Here is a 24,933-nt window from a genome sequence, read left to right as displayed (position 1 = left end):
CGAATCTACAGCTTCAAAGCTAAATCTTTTAAAGCCAATACATATTCCTCAATGGATACTTCTTTCAGTTGTTTTCTATGATAGAATTTATATCTATCAATACCAACACATACTGTGGGTGTATAATATCTGTCCAAAGCCTCCATAGCATTAGAAAAGACATCACCTTGGCTATCTGGACAAGGTATTTTTTCATTGCGATTATACATTTTTAAACCTTGTGCACCCAAACAATGTAAGAGGATTTTCTTTTTCTTAGTAGGTGTGAACTCATTCTCTTCATCACAAGTAGCAAGGTAATTTAAGAAATATTCTTTCCACTTGCTTGTATTGTCACCTATAAGGGGTTGAAATGGCTGAGGCAGAGGCAAATTCAATGAACCATTTGAAGCCATGGTAGGAAAATTAAAAATGAGTAGTGCAAAATAATCCACAAAACCACACAGTATCACTTTATCGAGCCGTTGAATATGGCATTGACTTCTCAATATGGCCACCAAATTAGCCACATAAGTTCAAGGTTATCGCTCTAGCAGTGCGATGGAGAAAACACTCACAGTAGCGCTAAACAGTGTGGTGTGAGCGCATTAGAAGTCAAGCAACAGCAGCTACAATTGTACGCGCTCCCACACAGCTCCGACGCTCTGGTAACCAAGCAACAACAACTGGGTATGTACGCGCTCCTAAACAGCATCGGCAACCATGGCAACAGGTTAAAACGGAAGTTTTAACCTGCAGGCAGCTGGAAACCTAGGAAGTCGCACGTCGAAGGTAAATCCCTTCTCCTGACATGTAAATCGCAGGTTCGTTGAAATACTGCTCAAGGTCGTAAACGACGTTGGGGCTGATTGCGCAAGAAGAAACGGTTTCCCGCTCGTCGCCAAAATTGTAGTAAAAGTCTTCCAGCCGAAATAGATTCTTACGATGTTTATTGGTATTTTCAGAAATATACAACCCCAACATCTCCAACCATGAACCTTCCTTCTTTTCCCCGCTTCTCGTCCAACAACCGTTCACATCACACACGCGCTTACATTCTTTTCATCATAACATTCGTACCCACAACATTCCTACATTCCTGAGCGCGAGGCCACACGCACAATACAACAGAATAGTGCAGGGGCACTGGTAATCACATAAGGCTGAATCCCCAGAGTACCTGAGTGCGACTAGCACGTCACAATGCTTGCATTTGGCTTCTCTCCATTCCAAACTATTGGTGAAAGGTCACACTGCGGTCACTACCGGCAGGTTAGGCCAGCTCTGGCCATTCATAGCATCAGAGATCAAGGAATGCCTGGCTATATCCACTCTCGCTTTTCCAGCTTGTTTCGTAGAAAAGTGCTAGAATTCTGTGGAAGGGTTGGGGAGGCAGCAAGATAAGTAAAGGACTTTATAGGGTTGTGCATCAACAATTCTTGCTGACATAAGCATCGAAGGTCAATAGTGTTGCAGTCCCAATAGATCCTCAGGGAAGCAGATCAACTGGGCAAGGTGCAGAGGCGAGGTAACAGTAAGCAACAGGGCAAATAGGGCACAGATAATTAAGTGGGAACATGAAATATCAACCACAGGGATAACAGTGCTCATACTTTTTACAGTCCCTGTATGAGGAAGACGACCAATAGGTCCAATTTTACCAAATGTTTAACAGGCTATAAATAAAGAAAAGCAAAAAAGAAAAGATGGACAGAATGTTTAACAATGAAAATATTCACCCTCAGTCACAAAGATCTGAGTTTAACCCGTTTTTTTTTTTGCCTACCACGCCACCCCAATTTGGACCCAGCCCTATGCAAATCAGTCTTTACCCTGCTCCCTATGGGAACACTCCAGCCCGAACTGCCAGGCCAGGAACTTCCCGAGCCAGAAACAAGCATACTGGGACCTGTTTCAGTGTATCACCCGTCATCAGTGATGTAGGAAGAATAGGAACACACAAACATAAGTTCCCAAACCCCAATACAAACATTTTAGGCTAGAGATAGTTGTAAACCAATGTAAGCAGTGAAAGGCTTAATACATGGCATGTTAAAAAAGACAGACTGTGGGTTCAATAGAAAAGGCAGGTCATATTTAGGACAAACAATTATTACTTCAGAAACTTATACACATGCTGCATTGTTAAGTTAGCTGTGCTGAAACACACAAGAGGCCTAAGCCACATTAGAATGAGAGTTTTTCTTTGGAGCTGCACCAACTGTCGCTTTCAAAATCTTCACTTAGCATGAACAGGGTGGAATAAAAGGGTGTATCCTGTCTTAGCGCAAGGGTCCTAAAAACCACAAGTCATTCATATCTTGGTGAGGGGAACTGTGTAAGGGTCAGATAAGCATTTGCACAAGGCAGGGCTACCGTAAGCATCATATAACATATAATCACTTGTCGTGTAGAAAGATAGAGATGCTGAATGACATCAATGTTACTTACCCACCCATGAGGCGACCAATAATCATGCATGTGCTGTTTTCAAGAGGTACCTCTACTCTATTATCTTATCTGTACTGCTTGTTCTTGCTTACGCCAATGCTGAACTTGTGACCGTAGTTTTTTGTGGTTTTTACAGTATAAATACCACTGCTTGTGAACTAGAACTTTGAACTTCAGTCCTGGCCTCTAGGTTGAGACTGCCTGTCGTTCCCAGCTGAAAATCGATTAAACCTATATTACTTTGTCAAATTGATTTGTCTTATTTTATTAACAGATTTCCTTCTAACATCAGACAGGCTAGCTTGAATCCAGTGGCACAGTGAGCACGGACCCACGTCTGGGCATACCCTTCCCACTTATGGCAACAAAAGCTAAAAGAACAGATGATGGATTCACCCCAGGCAATAAGATCTGTGTTTGATCCATCGTTTTTTTTAAAAACACACCACCCCAGTTTGGACCCAGCCATATGCAAATTAGTCGTGACTCTCCTCCCCATGGGAACAGTCTAGTCCGAATTGCCAGGTCAGGACCTCCTTGGACCAGAAACAAGTATCCGGGGACCAGTTTCGAGGTGCCATCCCTCATCAGCCAGGCTAGCTTGAATCCAGTGGCACAGTGACTGGGAGTGAGTGTATGAAAAGTTTCAACATTCCGTCTATTGTTTTGTTTTGTGATGTTACTATGTGCGTCCTAAGTGGCTAGAGTATGCCCATACGTACGTCCCTTGCTCGCTGCACCATTGGATTCAAGCTAGCCTGGCTGATGAGGAGGGATTCCCCGAAACTGGTTCCAAGACGCTAGATTCCAGTCCAGGGAGGACCTGGCATAGCAGTTCAGGCTGGACTGTTCCCATAGGGAGCAGGGTCAAGACTGATTTGCATATGGCTGGGTCCAAACTGGGGTGACGATGCAAACAAAAGAACGTTGGATTAAACCCAGGACTAGGACTCAGGTGACACTTTTGAAAAGTTTCAACACTCTGTCCATCATTTTATTTTGTGATGTTGCTATAAAGAAAACCAGCAGAGTCAACTGAGACAAGCCTTCTAGGGACCATTAGCATAGTGTAAGGTGCAGTACGCTAAACCATGCCCACGTGGAAACACACCTCTAAGAGAAACACTGTATAAACATTACATCAAACAGTACTTAAGAAATTGGTGGTCAACAAAAGCAATTTCTTAAAGATAGTGAGGCTTAACAGTTTCATCACACTGTAATATTGAACAATTTGAATACGATGAAATAGGGACATGATGGTTTCATGTGTGTACAACAGGAACTGGTTATGTTTTAACTGGGCATACAGGCAATTTGTCATATTTGCGAATTAGGCATACTAGAAACAGAAGAGTTTTTGGCACCTACTCATTGATTTTCTTTCTTTCCACTTACACTGTCACCCAAACCTTGACTGCAGGATTGACAACACCATAATGCATGATGCACCCCACAAAATCCTATAAAAGCAATCAGACACCACACGTTTTTTCACATCATAAAATAGGGGTCTCCGGCCTCTTCCAGAATGAGAGCTACTTTGAATCAACAGAAATCATCACTACTATATTAACTGTTATAGTGGTTGCCACATCATGGTCAGCAGATTGTTTTTTAAAGAATGCACACTTCAACTCCAGTTCTTGCAGTCCTACACTTGAGGTACTCTTCTCTTCCTTCCCAGACCAGAGCTTATACACAGTGTCATTCGCACTGTAGGGTTCTGCTTCAGCAGGATCTTTGCTGCATGGTGATTGGTTATGTTGCAGCCTGCATACTGTTGAGCGAACTGTGTTGAGCATAGGACTCTGGGATTGGTTAGGCTGGCTGCTACTTATAGGCCTACAAATCAATGCTATTAACTCCTGTGCAGAAGAAAAGGCAGGTTTCCGGTTCACTGAATTATGTGTTACTCTCTGTTCAATATCGAAGATTTGCCTACCGGCAGAGAGCGAGCTCCTAATGCCATACTGCACCTTGCCAAAACACATCACTGAGTACCACCATTATTTATTACATCTCACAAAACCACAATATACACATCTCACCAAAACATTTGAAACCACTGCATACAACTCTGTACCATAGCATGTTAAACCACACAACACATCAAGAGGTCATCACACAATCGAACTCCACTAAACACCACACCCTACAATACGCAACAGACCAATCACTATCCTGAAACAGGACCAGGCTACACACCCAGTTAGAGTTTTCAGACTGTCTGGTGCCATACAGTAAAGATCAGCCACCTGGACAGCCAGAGGTGAACTTGGACAGGGCCCCGTTTGCATGTCAAAATGCAACAAAGGCCGGCACCTCAAGTGACACATTGTTGTAATAGCAAGGCGCAACCTGTGAAGGAAGGGGTCTCCTTGAACCAGAACGAGTCTTTGATTATAAGAATTCAGTAAGAGATGCAAAGTGCCACCATAAGCATCAAGTCCAGAATACATTCAATGGAAAAGGGACCAATCCCTGAAAGGCCAAATCACAAAGACTGAAAGTGAATTGGGCCCCTGGGGCACTGTATGAGCACAGTGGAATACCGGCTGTGTGTAAGGAAGCACAATCCCACAGAAGTGAATATTTTGAGTAATGTGCAGTTTAAATGATTTCCCTCCTGGAATGTAAGATGGACTGCTTAGAAAACAAAGTGCAAAAGGGAAGACTAGGATTCTGGTGTTTCTAACCACAGACTCACCTCACGACCTGCAGACAGCGCTACATCAATTTTTGTACGTAGTTGTGTTAGAGGAAACAGAATACGTGACTGGTAAAAGCTGCTCACTAAAACAAATGGCAGCAAGTAAGGGAGACATTTGAGTTGGTGGCTTCGGAGTTCATATCTAGGCTGACTGTAGTCAGACCACACAGGCATTGAGACAAGATCGGCAACTCTAGAAAAATTAATTTTGGCTCTGGGGAAAGATGGCTGCCTCTGTTTCCTTGCTGAACTACAAGTCCTGAGGATGGTAAGGTGTTTACGAACCTCAGCACAGCAAGGGACTTCTTTACTACCCAACGCAATCTAATACATATATCACTTGAGGTGCCTTAATGTTATTATGACTAGTTTAAATTTCAGTTTGCCTCTCTGGTTTTCCAACCTGGATTGTCTGATTGTGCCTAACTAATATAGGCTTGAAGGATTGTTAAGCAGTTGCAGATGCGTTTTTCCCTTTATTCATGAAATATCAAATGTTCACAGTAATGTCAAGACATATGCCCACCTTTGTGCATCAATAAATAGGGACCAAGAATGAAGTGTGAATTTGATGCACGTGGTCCAAGTGTCATGAACGGATTTGTTGACTCAGGTGTTCTTGACAAAAACAAAAGCCTTGCAAGCACAAAGACTATTCCCCAGTTATACCCCGGCGACGGGCACATATACTCGAATGGACTAAGGTTTCATCTCCGGCTAGATGGCACTTAAGGTTACAGAAATAACTTATCTGGCCCGACACCTCTTGGACCATTCTCCAGTTTTGCTGTGCTTTGGAAGTGAGCCTGGTCGACCAGCAATCCCTTTGTGGTGCCTTCAGGCTGAAGTGTTAATGGGCTCTCTCTGTTTGCAGCAATGATCAACAACACGTTGGCACACTACTTTGCTGACAACTGGGGTTTGGCGAGTAACATGGCCTTTGACTGGGAAGCAGTAAAGGTCGTTCTGCTGGGTGTTTCTATGAAGACGCCCTACGGAGTCCGTCACCAGATAGACAGTGATATCCGTATCCAGGATATATATCTGCACTGTATATAGAACATTCGCACCATTATCTAATTTAATCACTTTCATTGCGCCATATCACTCTTAGGAGCGCCCATGTTTGCATACTATTGTGATACGAATTGGATGTATGACTTCAAAAGGATTATCTTTGTTATAAATAAACTAATTTTATACATTATCCTAGCAACTGCAGGCTTATTTGTAACTATTGCCGAGGAAGTCTAGAATCGTACTTTCCCCCCTTAAGGACCATTTGTGTGTTGTTTAAACATGTCCTAGGGTTACTGAAAAGCTCCTTTTACTTTACAATTGGTCTCCATGTGTGGGGTGCTGGTCGCCATGATTCCAAAACCAGGCTGAGATCCAATGGTCTCCTCTGCATATAAACAGATATCTCTCCTAAATAAAGATATGGAAATCCTTAGCAATAGCAACGTGCCTGCCCAGATGCACCCAGATCAATCTGGCTACATCCCGAGTTACAACACTCTCCACAACCTGAGATGCTTGACTCACGTTTACTATGTCCCACAGCTCCTGACAGATGATGGTGCCCTGGCACTCCAAGACATCAAGACATTTGATTCCCTGAACTGGACATACTTATGGCACATGTTCCAGAGATGGGTTTAGGCTCTGGGTTTGTAAGATGGGTCCGTCACCTTTTCTCTGAACCGTGCGTCAGGGTACACTCGGGCGGAGTGGTCTCTGAGTCCTTTCAGCTGAGCAGAGGTACCAGACAGGGATTCCCTCTTTCGCCACTCCTGTTCACCATCGCTATGGAGTCATTTGTGGAGACCCTGCGACAGACGCTGGGCCCGTGGGGAATAGCACTGGGAGAAACTAATCATGAGGTCTCCCTCTATGCTGATGATGCCTTGGTGCATCTGAGGCAGCCAGTCTACTTGGCATCTATTCTGCTAAACATCATGCGTGCCTTCGGAGAGCTCTCAGGTCTTTGGGTTAGCCTAGATAAATTCAAATTATTTCTACTGGGGAGAATGGTGAGGATCCCAGCTGGTGAGCTTCCTAGGGTGGGATTTCCCTGGGTGACAAAGGATGCCTGCTATCAGGGGATCTGTCTGGCTCACATGGTCCCTGCATACCTGGCTCTTAATGTGGGAAGGGTGGAGGAAGGGCTTTGCACCTTGATTATATTTTAGAAGGAACTGTCCCTTATGGGCAGGATTGCTATTGTGAAAGTGATAATAATGAATATTACTCTGTTGTCTTTATGCCCTACAAGGTATTCTATAAGCAATCCTCAGGCATTACTTTTGCACCCCAGATGGTTTGATAGTAGATTTACTCTGGGAAACCAAGCCCAGACACGTTAGGCTTGCCACACAGAAGAAAACATGGCGCCAGTGGGGGCTTGAGGTTCCACACCTGGAACTTTATTATGTGGCGGCCCAGCTGCAGCATGCGATTCACTGGATTAACCAAGACAATAACTGGGAAAGGCGGCTTCTGAGGGACACCAATGGGGTAAGGTCCCTTCCGGTCCTCCTCAACCCTGGTTTTCGGGTCCCCTCCACCTTCCCTTATGTTATCCGACTGGTGGCAGGGGTATGGGAGGGAGAGGTATTCGTAGAGTTCTTTGGCGTGCATCATGCGCCTCGGACGTGCCATTGTGGGTAGTGCAGCTCTTCTTGCGAATTGCAGACTCGGTCAGTGAAGAGTTGGAAGGACTGGGGTTGTGATGTTATAGGAGATCTCTATGCCGGAGGATGATTTATTACAAGGGAGGAAGCCGTGGAGTCTCTCTCCCTCTGTATGCGTCAATACCGCCAGTATATTAAAAATCGGAAGGTGTGGCCGTCGTTTCCCAATGAACCACCCGATCCAGTAAATTGGCAACACTGATTGATACGGCTCAAGGCTGTAGATTGATTTCCCACCTATAACGGGCAAAACGTGACGATTTACCATTGGTGGTGCCTTCTATACAGAACAAGTGGGAGACCATACTGGGGGGACCCTTATCGGCTAAGAACTGGGTGAGGCTCCATGAAGGGATACGGACGGTCAGCTCTAACGCAAGCTTTAAGCTCTTGCACTACAATTTGATACACTAGACATTACTTACTCTACAGGTCTTACATGGTATACACCACTCTTGACCAGATTGCTGTGCGCGATGTAGGGCTCCGGAGGTAGATTTCCTCCATATGGTGTAGTCATGCCAATTCCTGCCCTCCTACTGGCAGTAACTACTACAAACCCTGAACAGAGTCTCGGGTGGGACGTGCTAATGGAGGTCCACCAGGTGTTGCTGAGTCCGCTTCCCTCACCTGCAAACAAAAAAATAAGCAGGAAGTTTGTCCTCCTTGGGCTGGTACTGGCGAAAAGACGCAAAGCAATAATGTGGGTCAGTTCGACACCCCCAACATATGCAGCATGGTTGAAAGATGTTTCTGAGTAGGCGAATGCAGAAGAGGTGCGGATGAGGCACGTCCGTAGAGATGATAAACTTGAGTAGGATATACGAACCCGGTCCACTATGATGTCTGAGCCACGGGAACCGTGAGGACGGACCGCATCCGGGGATGGAGCTACGTAACGTACTGATTATACTCTAAAGAGTGCTGAAATGGGACCAAAGGAAACAGGGTTACGGATTAGTACAGTACGGGCATACAGGGCCAGTCTACTGCGAGCCTCTATCATGTGAGCTACAGAGGCTTAGCATGAGAGCAGACCAGAGTGGGGGAGGGGGTAGTTTAATCTGTTAGAAATTGGATTTAGGGAGCCATGGAACTGTAGATAGTTTTTAGCATCATTGCCCATCAGAAATTACTAACTGGCATATCCTAAAATAAGGCTTGTACATAGTAGGTATACTTTGCAGATGGCTTGTTCCTTCTCTTTGCTCTACACCCAATGGGTTAGGTTTGTGACACAGGTGTATGTACTTATGACCCAGGCAGGTGTACCTATGCTCACGGAAATCGAGAAATGCAAAATGACATGATGCTTATGTACTGTACTGTCTATGCGCTATCCCTGTAAAACAATAACGTTTTATTGAAAAAAATAACAAAGCCTTGCTGTTCTGGTAATAATGCCACACATGTAAACTAAATTAGGTTAAATGACAAGCCAAGACTTTCGTGAAGTTGTTACCAAAAGCATTCAATAAAGAGATAAGTTGATCTGAGGAACAGAAGCAGAATCCCTATTCTTTCTGTCAAAAAGTTATATATTTGAATATCCTCATAAGTTTGCATAGACGGCTCAAGTAATGCTGCCTGAATTACTTGAATAAAAACTGAATTTGTTGTGTTTGGAAAGACCCTTTGGAAGTCCACTGCAGTACCATCAGTCCTTGATTTTTTTTTTTTTTTTAAATTAGTTATTGGCTGGACTCCCTTCAACCGCAGTTATTGTGGAGAATTTTGTCCACTGCTTTTTTTTTTTTCTTAAAGTGCGGCCAGCCAAAAGAATCGAAGATCAATAGGCACACAGCGGTCTTGCTCCTTACAACGTTTATTTGTAAAAAAAAAAAAAAAAAAAAAAAAAAAAAAAAAGACAGTTTTGCTTTAACCAAACAGTCAAATGAACCCTCAATACAAGCCTCTGGGAGATTTTCATGAATTTAGCTAGCAGGTTAATAAACCTCCCAGTCTAATGGGTTTATAGGACTAGACTGAAAACTTTTTCTGGTCATTCATGATTTTCTCATCACTGATGGGGACCCTTTAGGTTAATAAAATAGAAAAGCTTTTCCATGCTTCCGAATATTATCTTTAAGTGTTTCACCCAAATAAGGCAGGAACATTATTACAGTTGACAAGAATATAGCCCGTTGCTTGTTCTGCATAAAACAGTTAAATCTGGGATCCTGCAGCTGCATCCCAATGAAAGTCCATCTATGCACAGAGTACATTTGCTAAAAACAAAGAATCCCCAAAGCAAAAGGTGCAGAGGATGAAATCTAAATCATTGATGAAAGACAGGACAGTGATCGTTCATCTGTCAAGGAATGGCATCTTCTTCTGCCTCTAGCGAATGGCTAAGTCTTTTTGGAGCTCTTGCTTCTTTCGCTCATTGATAATGGTCGTTATAGTATGTATTGTTGTTTTCACCTACCTCTGGGAGGATTGCTATTATTTTCTGGCCCTTGATTTTTATCATTACAGTTTTAAAAATACAGATCAAAGCCCCACCAGTGATTGCAGAATACCACACTCCACATCCAACTAAAGTTCCTGCGTCAGCTGTACAACATCAGATCACAACATACCACATCACAGCACTTATTCCATACTAGACAACACATTTTTATACGCTACAACACCCCATAAAAACGCTACTCCACACCAGACCACCGATCAAGACAAGCACTACAGACATTCAACCAATACCTTTCACTACCACACTACACCTCACCACAGCTGATGCACTTACAATATTACAGCATACTATACCACATCATGCAAGTCAACATCTTACATCCACATTTTATCATTTGCCTCAACTTTTTATTAGACCAAATATAGATTGCATCTTACACCACTATGTGATATCACCCAAAACTGTAGCACCTCCATGAACAACTGCAGACACAACATACCATTCAACACTTTTCACAACACTTTACATCATACACTTCGAACTTCACGCCATCCAATACCCGAGCACAACATAAACATCACTTCACACCCCAACATTGCACACCACACCATGTCACACAACAGTACCTTTCACCCCATTACACTACAGCGCAGCATGCAAAATCACACCACACCACTTCAAATTACAAAGGAACACAGATCATCCAACACACTCAGTACCACACTACCCAGATCTTACGAGCCCGCCAAACCTGTCATCACTAAAGAGAAAAGTATTAGAAGGAACCTTCCCCCTCTAAAAAATATCTGGGATCCTCTAAATTGAGTAAATACACCCCTGAAATCTAGGGCTCAAGATCCACAGCTGGCACTTCTCCACATTGACACCAGCAATAATTGGGGATATGTTAAGATGGGGCTAATGACAATCAATTTCTGAGCCATGCAAAGAGGCTTCATGTCAATGCCACAGCATTACAAAATAAACATCACATGCCACTACATCAAACAGCATCAAACTTGACAATATCACAGATCATCACCATTCTATATCACACGTCATAACACTACACCACCCCACAGCAGACACTAGATCTCTCTGTGTGACGATGTACATACAGACATAAACGTTGGGCGGCAAGAGCAACATTCCCGATAAATGTAGCCCAGTACCTAATTGGTCACCCTAGTGTGACTTAACCAGACATGCATATATTCTAAGATGCAAGATAACACAAGCATTTGAAAAGCACACATTCACCCTGAAGGGGTATCTAGGCTCTACAATAACATGTTTATTGTTACACAGCTCACTGGTGCTCATTTTATCAAGCTCCCCGGAAAAGATGAAAGACGGAGTTGATCTGCTGGGATGCTGATCTTTGCACATGAGGTTCTAGGTATTCATAAAGATCTAGAGGTGGATATATATATATAGATCAGTGGATCTGGACCAAGGATCGTCAATGGCAGGATCCAGGTTAAAGGGGATTTGGTACAGAGAACCTTAAATAGGTCTTCAATGACTAGAGAAAGCCGTGCCACAGAGGCATAAACTAGGACAGGGAGACCCTCAAACAGAGACCTGCTGTCAGAGAAATACTAGCCACAAAGACACCAGGAGAAGGAATTTGAGATGAACAGAGGGCAGGATGACAACAGATTCATATCAAGTGCAAGGAGCTAGGAAAACATGAACATAGCAGCACTTCAACAGTAAATCACCTTGTTGCGTTATGGACACCTCAGACTAGAAATAGACAAGTTTCTACCACTACTCTTCAAAGACTCTAACACAACTGCATAAATGATATGGAAATTCACAAGGTCTCTGTTCCCTATAAAGTCACCTGACTCAGAAAGATGAAAGATGACAAAACTTAAAGTATTCATAGGGCATTCTTGTAGTCTGGCCCCATAACCTTCAGAAACCGCCGCCAAACTACAGTCTAGATAAGGCATTAAGATTTAGTGAATCCCTCATTGTCCTCTGACAGATAGCAAAATGGATGAAACATGTTGGAAGGACACAGACAGCCTACTGAGCATAGCTCTTGAATAGTACCGAAAACCTCCTAAAAGTTTTAAGAAGGTACCTAGATCCCAAGAAACAACAGAATGTCGTACTTTTTAGGAAGTCATTAATCTGTAAGGGATGATCATACGCTACACCTTGTTCTTTTTCTTAAAGTATTGGCTTCCCTAAACAAGTCACAGGACAGCTTCATAGCTGACAATCGATCTTCGCAACTTGCTTGGTGAGTGGTAGGCAGCACCTACTGCATAACTCCTTTAAAAAAAAGATCATTTGTGGTCCATGGTACAAATCACTGGGTATCTCCCCTACATAATCCCCCAGAAAAAGAAATAAAAAAAGAGCAGTCTCTCTAGTGTGTGAGAAATACTGTCATATTAGGCCTTCAAATGGTACAATACTCATTGTACTTGTTCCAGCTACCCACGCATGTAATGGGTTTTCCCCAGAGTTTGTGGTGAAATCCATTATGCTTGGTCTGACTGCCCCAATGTAAAAGTGCACAAGAGCCCTTTCCTTGAGGCTCTAGTGTCACTGTATTCAATGTGCCCTGCCTTGATCTTTAGCATATAAGGTGGGTAAACATTTTCCCTGCAACTGACCAGGCTCCACTGGTGTGAATGAACGCCACTGTTTCCCCAAAGGCATGAGGATATACAATGCACACTTAGCCTTCACTGTACCCAGAGATCCATTAACACATGATGCATTCTATACCTCGCCAATATTTAATGCCATGACGACCCTCAGGGTAACAGCCAGAATAGGACCAGTATGCCTGTCAGGGCGACAGCCCCGCTCTATAAATACCACCTTACTCATTCACCTCATTTATTTATCAGCACATAGGTGTGTCTACAGATATTCTCAATACTGCAAATTACTGAGTAATAAAGTATTCTATATTTACTCTGCCTGGCCCAGCTGCACCAACTTGTGTTCCTCCTCAAGCAGATCCGTCAGGCGCGTGTTGCACTGAGACACAAAGTGAAGGATCAATTCACTGCCACCGTTGTTAAACATCCCAGCAGCAGCGGCAGAAAGATCCAAGGACTGCAAGGAAAAGAAGGTGGGTGAACAAGGACGATCAAGAGCAAAGGGTGGATTGAGAAGATTTTAAAAACTGTTTTGGTACAAAGACATTGGGAGTGAGAAAATGTGATACATAAGCAACAAGGAAACTGAAGAACCAAAATGGGGGGAGAAGAAGTAGTGAGCAAGGAAATAAGTGGATGGAGCACAGTGAAAAAAACAATAAAGCAATTTTGTGCCCCTACTAAACAGGTCCACTTCTCTTATTCGTGGAAAAGGGCTGTACTATTGCATGTCATTCACGTTTGGTTCTATATGCCCATTTTAACTCTGCTTTCTCCTTACCTTGGCACCTTCAGCAATGGCCTCAGAAGACCAGCCATGCTCCGGTACAAAGTCCAAGGCAGCAGTGAGGATCCGCTGCTGCAGCTGTTCCTCAGTCTCATAGTCCTCAGACTGCTCCCCACCCTGATCTGCGTAACTAAAAGACAGAATCTTGTTAGCATGTTCAGTGCTTTGGTATAAGGGCTCAATAGAAATACTGATGCCGCTTGAGATTAATGGTTAGGTCGGAGTTGCTATAGAAAATCAGTTTTTGTTATGCTAATAACGTTGGTGCAGATTGACAAACCTGTACAAAGATCACTTATTTTGGGTTCAACGTGGAAAGTTTAATTTGCAATTGAAATGATTTTACACCAAACTTGGGACATAAGGAGAACTTTACTTATCAAACTGCCTTTGCTTGTTTGATGTAAATTCGATTGGTAGTTTGACAAATTTGTATTATAAAATCTTGACAGCTGAAAGGATACTTTTATCCTCAATATTTTTTCATTTACGGAGATTCATCCCAGAGGGCATTGGTCAGAAGAGTGGCACAAAAAGTTTCATTTGCTAATAACTACTGCATCCTTTGACAGGTCTACTTGAAATTTGGCAGACAGTTCATATGTTTAATGTTCTGCGAGTATGGCATTTTTTTTTCTGCAGAACCATCACCACCCTTATATCCACACAACCACCCATCACTTACCTTTCCATCTAAGAAAACTTAATTTAGAAATAAACTCTGAAATTAATTTAAAACCCACATGATTCTAAAATAAAATGGAAAATCCCTGAAATTCCACAGTTATGGTTAGCTCTGCAAACCACAACTCACATGCCTGCCATGCAAACCATAACTTATACTCCAAACACAGCAATAATGAACTCACAGTAACAATAAACATAAGGACTTTGTGCCATATCTTTAAATTACAACATACACACAAAGAGGTCATACCAAATCAAAAGTCCTGTAATTCATAATATTATTGGTATGGTAACAGGCTGTGTCCCTAGTGAGATGTTATGTCAGTTGTGAAATCATCTGCTACATCAAGGCTGATGTCATGAGCACTGTATATGGGGCGTGCGTTTTGGCTTTGATAGGAAAAGCACATATGAAGGATGTCGGTTACCGATACTATTGTGAATACAATATTAAAACACCTAGGTTGGAAACTTGCCCTTTCTGCAGGGTCACACCAGATTTTTGCCTTCTTTTGCTGAAACTATTTTTGTTGGTCATAAGGCTCTGTGCACTTTACTCTTGCTGACCAGTGGTAAAGTGCTTGTGCTCTTTCGTTCAACCCAGGTAAAATTGGCATAGATCTATTTGGCACAGTTAATTTACTTTAAGTCCCTAGTATATGCTATTACATTTACTCAGGGCCCGTAATTAAATGCTACTCACTGTGCCACCCACTAAGGCATCACTGTAAAACGTGTCTCCAGGTCTGGGTGTGCAATTTTTAACTGCCATTTCGACTGGGCAAAATAAACCTTTTGCCAGGCCTAAACCTTTGCTTTTAATGCATATAAGTCACCCCTTAGGTAGGCTATAAATGTCCATAAGGCAGGTAACATGGTATTTAAAAGGTAGGACATGTATATTTCATGTTTTACATATCCTGGGAGTGAAAAACCTCCAAAGTCGGTTTTCACTGTGGCAATACTGACTTTTCCATAGGAAAACACTGGGTTACTTTATAACAACTTCTACTGCTTACTTTCAGTTTGCGAGCAGCTAGAAAAATGATTCAAGAATTCATTTTAATAGTAATATAAAATCCTACCTTTGGTCAAGTCAGATTTAGTGTTACTGTTTTGGAAACAACACTTTTGGAAAAGTGTCATTTTCCTGCCTAAAGCCAAAAGGGCCTTTCTGTCAGTATCCTGCGTTACATGACCTTTGATGGCTCCCGTGTAGTAAACTGTAAACTTCGTACTTGTATAGCGCACTACTCACCCGTTAGGGTCTCAAGGCGCTGTACGCATACCACTGTGGAACCCCTCCTGGCTTTTCCCTGTGAGGTGCCCACTCCTGGGCAACCTCCAAGGTGAAGCCAGGCATCCCAGCGCTGTTGGGGCCGTTGTGGAGATTAAGCAAGCTATTGCCCAGAGTTACAGAGTGGGACCCATGAATTAGATTAGGCACCGACGCGAGAATTATCAGGTCTGAGGAAATTGAGCCCAAGACCCGCCAAGGTGGGAATTGAACCCTGGTCCCGGGCCAGATTTCTGCATCAGGGTCTGCCGCTCTAACCATTGAGCCACACTTCTCCATGAGATGTGTATTGCTTCCAGACAGTGGACAAAGGGCTCTCTGTGTAGGGAGTAGGTGATCCTCCCTTGACATGATGGTCTGGGTGGTGTGCCCAGCCCTTTTCTGACTCTCAAAGGATGCCCACTTGTCTCTCTAGATATGCGGACCTAAAACCCAGTGGAGGGAAAGAACAGACCAAAATAGATGTAGGGGGTGGGGCAAAGGCTTACCCTCCACCCACATGCTGCCACATAAAAGTGGACCCAAAAGTCATCTCCTTAGAACTCTCCTGGATCTCTAGAGAATCAGAAAGACTGCCCTGCTGTCTGAAGAACCTGAAGGAAGACTTGACCTGTTTGTGTTGAGCCCAGGCCCCCAAAAGTGGCTCTAAGGATCACAAGGATAAAAAAAGTATGCACTCTACCCAGAAGTCGAGGATGACCACTTGTTTCGGCTACAGGGACACAAAAAAAAAAAAAAAAACTTTCAGACGCCTCTTTCCCTGCAACTGCCCGGCTGACCAGTTCCACCTAGACCTGCCCTCGACCCTGTTGGGCTGCCCGGCGGACCCTTCTTGTGTTGTGTTTTCACTTTAGTACTGTTTGAATACTGCATGCATACTTTACATGTTGCCACTAAGTTAAGCCTGACTGATTTATGTCAGGCTACTAGAGGGTTAAGCACAGGTTTTTTTTTGTGACTTTTGTGAATCACCATGACAAGGATTGTGACAATTATTTGAGCCGGGTTCTCGCCCCCTCTCAAATAAAAAAGTCAAATTTATTAAAGCTTCTAAACTCAAAATTCAAAAAACATAAAGGCCAGCAAGCTCAAGCTCTTCTCAAGAGCAATTAGACAGAAGCCAACAGCATGCGTAATTCCGAAAAATGCATCTTCAGGCACTTAAAATGTGTAGCTATTGGGATACTAACGGCCCTGATGAAAAAGTTCTACAGGCTGTTAAGGAAACATGACATCCTCTCAATACTGTGAACATTGCTAGAAAATTCTATGCACATTTTTCATGACATTCCCTAAGATATTTTTGAAAATTCTTTAATACAATTGTTTCTGGAGCCCCATGATCTACCATTGTTCAGAGAAGAGGGTTCTAGACACACTTGAGCTGGCTTAATGACAAGGTCAAGGTATGCATGTTAAGTAATTTTTTGCAAACCTGCAATTCGTATCTATAGGTATATTAGGATAACCTACATGGGCTGAATGATGGAGTATATTCAGCGAACAGTTTCTACCATTTCTGGGTATGAGATCATCAACAGGGCTTACACGTAACTACCATAAAAGGAGATGTGCTAATTTATTTATTCTTTTTAGTAGGTTTTATATGGCTGCTGCAACCACCTCATTCTAACCAAAACATATGGCTTGTTTTAGGCCTGAGCCTTGAGACTTTACTGATTTCATTGGTGTCCCTGTGGAGTCACAAAAAAAGACAGCAGCACTATTGACTTTGGAGAAGCAGGTGTATGCCTTTCCATTCAGCAGTGGAGCATATCATGAGATACTATTGGAAGGTTTCTGTCCTAGTTAGACAAGTACAGTTTAAAATAACAGGGAGCAAGTTACATTGGTGACTTGCTCCTAGAATTCTGTGAGTTATCCTGCCCTGGGGACCGCTCACAGACGTTGTGGACTTAAAATTGATAGCCTGGATCAATCAGAGCAACTCCTGGTAAATGCTCAGAGCATGTATCTGTGCATCGATAGAGGCAATTCTGGGCAAACGCTTGAACCCAATCTATAAGAAACCAAACCAAGATCATCTGTGCTAAATCCTTCTGAAATCTAATCCAGTTGTCAGTGAAAACAAATTGCTCCCTCTACCCATTATTCAACTGTTGATGTTATGCAATATGTCTACATTTTCCTCACAACATCAACCACAGACGTTGTGGGGTAGCATTCTGGATCACTTAAAATGACCTTATGTATCAAACATATGTGCCCTAGAATGTGGGAGATTTCCCTATTGTATTCTACAACACTCTTGCTTACAGAAGGGACACTAACCCACGGTTCTTCAGGTATAATACCTTTAACTATCACACCCTCAGCGCCAAGAGCACCTTAGTGGCAAAAGCAAGTCTCTTCAAGTTAGTTATTTTTGAAACGTATAGAGCCGCTGGCTTTCAGAGTATCATGATGCTGAGGTGTTTCTACAGAGATTATAAAAACAGTTGCAAAGAGTACATTTGCCAAAGAGTTTGTACGAAAGCAGTTGTGTATACATTGTGATACTTAAAACTTTCAGACAGCATGGTAATAAGGCCAAATAATATTAACTGGCATTGTTCGCTACATTTGGTTTCTTGACAGCTTATGCATTTTCTATATTGCATGCACTGTATCATTTTGATTTTAATGGATGGCCCAAAAATATTTTCCTACATCCCTGAGAAAGGTATTTCATAGGAAAAAACAAGTGTTGACTGTTCTGTCCGCTTTGATGCTTACATTAAATTAGGTTGTTGGAATTTATCTTAATAAATAAGTTACGATCTTCAATCATACCACACTTTGTTTGCTTCCTTGAGAAGAACAAACTCCTTGCATTACTTTGTAGTCACTACGTAATATCCAGTTTCGTCTGTGCCCATACTTAGTATATGCTGATTGCCAAGGTGATCCGATATTTCATTCATTGTATATTGATTGTCTAATGGTTCAAGGACTACAGTTTTGCTCCGTTGTCAATTTCTTGACTCTTATCGAGACTTGCTCCACTAGAATTTTAAAATATATTGTTGCAGAACTGTCAACAAAATACATCTTTCTTTTCTGTGATATGTACACATCTTAGGCAATGCTTTCATTTTAGATACCTACCTAACAGAATAAAAAGTATACAAACCACAGTCAAATGGAACACTCAAGCATTTTTCAATTTAATTACAAAGCTAAGCACGTTGGCATGGTCTAAATGTATTTACACTGTTCACACTGGAGTCATTTTACCAGCATGTTACTGAAGTTTTGGAAAGGCCAATAACAGTTCAAACTAGAAGGTGGTCACTTCAGACTTGGAATTAATGGCAAATTTTGGCTCTCCAGCTGGGCTGCTTCTTCGAGATGGTATGATGGTGTGATGGGAAGCCAGACAACATGCTAACAAATCTCAGAATCGTCTAGGCTTTGTGTGCAAATATGTGATCAAACACAGTAGTCAAAGTCTATGAGAGCATGACAGTCAAACCATGCATAATCCTTGTAACATTACCAAATAGTCTAGAAACAGGAAACTGATGCCTCATACCTGTAGCGAGAATGATGCAGTGGCTCTTCTGGCTCCTCCTGCTCTTCAGAAGCTGCACTATGTTTTTGAGATGACGGAGGTGGTTTCTGTTCATCATAAACCCTCCTTAGCACTGCGGAGCTTTGAAGGGTGCGCGGAGCTACTCCCCAAGAGCATTTAACCACTGAAAGAGAAAGGCGTCAATCAGAGGATATTGGGCAACATTGTCTTCCACTGTGACTAAATTTTCTCACCCAAGTGCTAACTATGCAACTGACGAGACTTAATTTCTCAGAAACAATCAGCTCTATTCAGCTTGCTACCATGGACATGATCTGTCCAATTTACCTTCCTTGCATTTCACTGCTCTAGTCACTAAAGACTGCCATCTTGGGAGTTTAAACCGCACTACTTAACTCAGTCACTTTATCATCTCGGACTTGCCTCTATCAGGTGTGTCTTCATATTCAGAGAATCATACGTTTGGACTCATTTATGTACCGAAACACAGCTGTTCAAAAATCAATAAAAACATACTTTGACTTGTAAGGAGTCTGGTTTCTGGAAACTACTTTTTCATTTCTTGCTAGCAATGGCTTTTTACCTCATGCCTTCAGATACATCTAGTAATTTCTTCCTTAGCTCTCACATCTAAACGATCTTCCACTGTATACTTATGTCAATTCTTGTCTTTCTTATCCACAAATTATTATTGGATAGAAGCCCAAAAAAAGGAATAATTTAGGCACTTGGAATTAACAGAAAATTGATTGTTTTGCAGGCCCAATTAACCAATAAACGAATAATCAAGGAAGACAAAGGACAGGGATGACTCAACTCAGCAAAAAACATAATTTGGATGGTGACTGCCATTAAGAACAGAAACTTTCTATCGGAAGGTGCAATGCAAAGCTCGTGTTTTGCAGCCAAAAGCCCTAAAACAGTAACCAAGCCCTGGTACAAAATAGACAGATTCTGCCTGTGCTTTGTTGTTTCTATTATACTATAAGCTTCTTGAGCTCACCCTGAAGGTAGGTACACCTTTAACATGCAATTCTAACTTTCTTTACTCCTTCATTTAAAAATACTTCCAATAATGATTACTTGTGGCGATTATTCAATTAATTCGAATACATTTTGAGGTATAGAGCTCTTCATCAGCAATGTGTTTTGATCAGGAATGAATATATTCTATTTATAACATCAGAAAAACGCAGGCACAGATTAATAAAAGAACAGATATTCATTGCTTTAGAAATGAAAGCGGATGCCATCTGCATGTAGTATAAAGGGCATGTCTTCATTTAAGAAAGCGTTTAGATGTTCAACTTTAATGCTTCAACAAAAACACAGGGCCTGGGGCAGTAAAAGGGCAAAGATTACTTGTAGTAATGGTGCCAACTTTGTGGTAGACCAAAAGGTTTTATACTAACTTATTTGGTTCTACTGCAACTCATGGTTCATTCACACAGATTGAGAGTATTTGAGACAATGATTAATTGTTTTGAGTTTTTAAAGCAGTCTAATTTCAGGTGCAATTATGCATCATGAAAACAAATGTGGTATGAGGCACCGTGACTGCAAATGATCTTTGCAAGTGGACTAAAGAAGTACTAAAGTAGGATGTTATTGTATCGCCTGGATGAACTCCTCTAGCAATGGTTAAGAATTTAGAAAGTCCATTTGTCAAAACTAAGTTGGGTCACTGTGTACTTATTTCTGCCTTCGTTACCAATGTACTATTTGATGCTTAAGAATAGACTGGCAGTGCCAATAGAAATGTTACACTAATGATAATATTAATGATTGCTATGCAGAGCCTTTAAGAGTACAGTAGCATTGTGGGATTGTTGGATGTTTATTTCTAAGTATGCTGAAAAGTAAAGGCTGTCAATACGCTGACTGGCATTAGCAGTGGAATATTAGGGTGAAAGCATATGATGATCGCACCACTCAACTGGCAATACTGATGTTTGAATTTGCAAGTAAGAAAATGATCAAGCGTGGGATCATTCTCATGTGTGGGGCATTGTGAGTTCTGAGTGACCAATTAGTCAAAGGAATCAATTTGCAGGCTGACCTTCAAACCCATCTATTACGGTTTAGCTCATTCACTGGTAGGTGAGCCTAACAATCTCAGTGAGACATGAGATGTAGATACAAGCTATTGCTTGCCTAGTGCTTCAGATCCTCAATGCTTACCCTTCTGTGCGGATCTTGTCAGTCAGTGACCTGTGGCTTTTAATTCGGAGGAAAAGAAAAACTGGTATTTTATGGTGCTTGGCAGTAAATGTAAAAACTCTGTACAGCTTTCACAAGGTGGCCTGTACCCAGCAAGGTCATACCCATATTCAGAGTGATAAACTAAACTACCATGCATGCATGTTCCTGGCAAAGCACACTTTCAAAAGATCCAAAGATCCCTTCTCAACAAAACTGAGGAAGTGAGGAATGAGGCAGAGGACAGGTAATACAAGAAGTATCTTTAGTGTACAGAAGTTTCTGAGGTGAAGAAGAATTCATGGGACAGATGATGAAAACATTGTCTCCAAAAGCATTCGACACAGCACATTCCAAGCAGTAATTTACAACCATAAAGAAAAAAAGAAAAAAAAAAAGAAAAAAAAAATGGACACTGGCAGATCGCTCAGCACATCTACTGCAGAGGTAATAAAAATTATATTGTCTTGCTCACCACACAAATATGGGAGCTGAGGGATATGCTCAAATAGTTGAATGCTTATGGATCAAGTGGTACAAGAGGCTGAGCTTTGACGTTTCATCTGTTGTTAAAGACATACAGAATGATCTTGGTGTCTGTGACATTTAATGATACACCGCAGGAATGAAATCAACCATTAAATGAGATTAACGGTTAAAGGCCAAAGACTAGAGAATAGTGCTTTGACACTCAGCAAGGAATATGGTAACTTCATGTCTCAAAGCTACGAGATAAGCCCTCCAACCATGCAAGTTTTCCATTGATCCCAGAAAAATATATGTTCCTAAGGCAATGTTAACAGTCATCTGTCGCCCTCAAAACCAATATATGGCCTCATTCTACTACCCTGATAGTCGCTCACAGAACTAACGTAATCATTACAGTGACTTATTTATTCGACAACAGCCCCAGACATTTTATTCGGAATGTTGCACATAAGGCCACAAAGATACTATAACATGTAGTTATGGTATGAAACAAACACAACTAGAGTAGATAACTGAAGAATTTATAAATATTTACTGATTTGGGAGAGATGAACAGTGAAAGAAAACAACCAATAGCCAGGATATGGGGTATAATCTCAAACTACATGTGTATACATGTTTCTTCAATCTTGATATGGATCTTTAGAAGGATTTTAAAGTGGTCAAGTGGGGGCAGTCACAGATATCGAAGTATAGGGTGCTTCAACGATGGGGCCTAGAAGACGTAGAGACCAGTACATTCTGGTGTGATTATTGCAGATTCCTGGAGTTTGTGTAGCAGGTAAAAAGTGTTAGTGAGGTTCTTGGCAGAACCTTCACTTTGAACACAACTGTCAAAGGGGTGATTAGGGCTTTGCTGTTACCTGAGAGCCACCCGGCTTTTTGAGAACATGATGTGTGTCTGGAAAGCTGAATAAAGTATTGACTGAGAGATTAATCACGTTGCCCAGTGGAAAGAAATAATTCTGATAGAGACCCACAAGAAGGATTTTGTAATAATCTAATCTGTGAAGTATTAGGGTATTAATTAGTATATTGAGCATACTTTTTCTATTCATAGCCTGATAATGTGCTGCTGTGGTGGTAGTAATAAACACTTCCATGTACAAAGGGTTAAACAGCTTACCTAGATTTCCAGTGGTGAAGGCAAAAATCAAGCTGTCAGGAGGGAAGTGGATAGAAGTTTGAGATGTGCTGGTATTGGAGGAGGAAGAAAAACAAAGGACTTCCATCTCAGAATAGTTCATCAGAAGGCACCAGAGGCCTAAAAAACTGCATTAAAACACTCAAAGATTTATGACTGGATTTGGGAGTAAAGGTGGGATAATAAGAGAAAATCTGCGTGTCTTTGGCATCGAAGTGATAGAAGAATCAAGAGGAAGAAATTAGATTGTTTATTATGGACATTTTTTATGGAAATATCAGAGTGCTCCTTAAATTAATAACCAAAAAGCTGGGGTGTGAACACACGTAGACACGAGAATGAAGATCTAAGTGGCAGGACTGAAATAAGGGTATGTTGACTCAAGTCAAAATGAGAACATTTTTTGGAAATTAACCAGTTGAAGTCCAAAAAAATAACCTGGAAGGGAAAGATACTTAATGAAAGGGAAATTTCCAAGTGAGTGCGAGGAGAGAGGTGGTCTCCACTCTTTAGTCTGCTTCTACAATTCTGATATTTGGGTGGCCAGGCTACTGCTCATTCCAAATGTCAACTCTTAACTCTCCAGCCACTTTATACCTACACTAAGGTGCATCTGCCCAGTTCTAGCATTTCTCCCACACTATTCTGTCATCAAGCGCACTAGCATATGGCTTTTGTGGGGGAACAGAAAGACATCTACATACTAATTGGGAGTCTTAATCCAGGCTCTCCCACTGATTGTTCCTCGTCACACTTATTACATTTATGACACTGTAGAATACACCAAGCAGCTTGGAACTAACCAGGGGGAGAGCTAATGGGATATCCCAAATGTCAGAGGTATGCCATGGGTAGAAAGTCAATCCCCAAACAACAGGGGCAGTTATGTTTTTTATAGGATCATCTTATTAATTTTGGTACAAAGAGTACAATCTGTTTCTCTGTCAAAATAAAATACATACATGTTCCATTTAACCCTACCCATCCACCCTCACTATACTCAGGGATTGAAACTAGTGGGGTGGGGCTGAGTGTTCTTCAGCCTCACCATTCAAGCCATAAGCCCACCAAGTGTGCTATGTTTTCTTGTATTTGTGAGGGTATCTTCTCACAATGTAAACAGTTTCCTCATCTTAGCGCACCAGTCTATGCCTGCCGTCCAGGCACTGAGGACGGGGACAATGAGAATTCTAGTATGTATCTATGTCCCATTTTGCTAGGAGTGCGCTTAGACCCATCAAGATTCTATCACCCTGGCGGGGGGTGGAGGGGGCTGCCCATTTCATCCAGGACGCCCAGAAGTGCAATCTTGGGGTTCAACTCTATGTGTGTGACCACTATGTGTGATAAGGCGGACCTGATGTTTTCCCAGTACCAGAAATAACGAGACAGGACCACACCATATGAAAGAAATTGCTGTGAGGGTCCTGGCATCTACCGCAACCTGGAGATGCACAGACACGGGCCCTTCACAAGAGGCGAGGTGTGAGGTATGCTTGGTGTAAGTATTTGAACTGTATAAGTTGGAGCCTCGATGATATGGCCAGTGTCCGTGGTGCCATACACACCTTCTGCCATTCTGCCTTGTCTAGGTCTCCCATTTAGCTTTGAATGAGATCAGCAGATCTGGCGAGTGTGCTATTAGAGTCTTATACATTTGTGAGACCCGGCCCCCTAGAGGCCATTGAGAAACCAACCATCCAGTGGACTGTATTCTGGGATATCATGGAGATCATCCATAGGTTTGTGAACCACATGTTGAATTTGTAAATAACGGAAAAACTTGGAGGCGAGTTCCATAGGATATAACGGACTCGTAATACGGCGGGTGGGATATCTGTCACATTTGGGACGGATTAACCCCCTCCGTCAAAGTTGTAATCAGGCCCTTAATGTGGGACCTGTCCCATACATCA

At 42.1% G+C, this 24,933-nt stretch overlaps 1 protein-coding gene across 1 annotated transcript in view; it reads right to left on the bottom strand.

Moving 5' to 3' along the window:
* The window catches only part of COQ9 (coenzyme Q9), a 57,951-nt gene that overhangs the window by 14,882 nt on the left and 18,136 nt on the right, over window positions 1-24,933 (bottom strand). The window contains exons 2-4 of the mRNA XM_069217319.1: window positions 19,186-19,348; window positions 13,661-13,796; window positions 13,194-13,336 (exon numbers count right to left, since the gene is read on the bottom strand). Of these exons, the coding sequence (XP_069073420.1) occupies window positions 13,194-13,336; window positions 13,661-13,796; window positions 19,186-19,348 (442 nt within the window). The remainder of the gene's footprint in view (window positions 1-13,193; window positions 13,337-13,660; window positions 13,797-19,185; window positions 19,349-24,933) is intronic.

Source organism: Pleurodeles waltl, chromosome 12 (assembly GCF_031143425.1).
Source record: "Pleurodeles waltl isolate 20211129_DDA chromosome 12, aPleWal1.hap1.20221129, whole genome shotgun sequence".
NCBI classification, from domain to species: Eukaryota; Metazoa; Chordata; class Amphibia; order Caudata; family Salamandridae; genus Pleurodeles; species Pleurodeles waltl.
The sequence above is the reverse complement of the archived record's forward strand: the minus strand, read 5'-3'. Positions and strand labels throughout refer to the sequence as shown.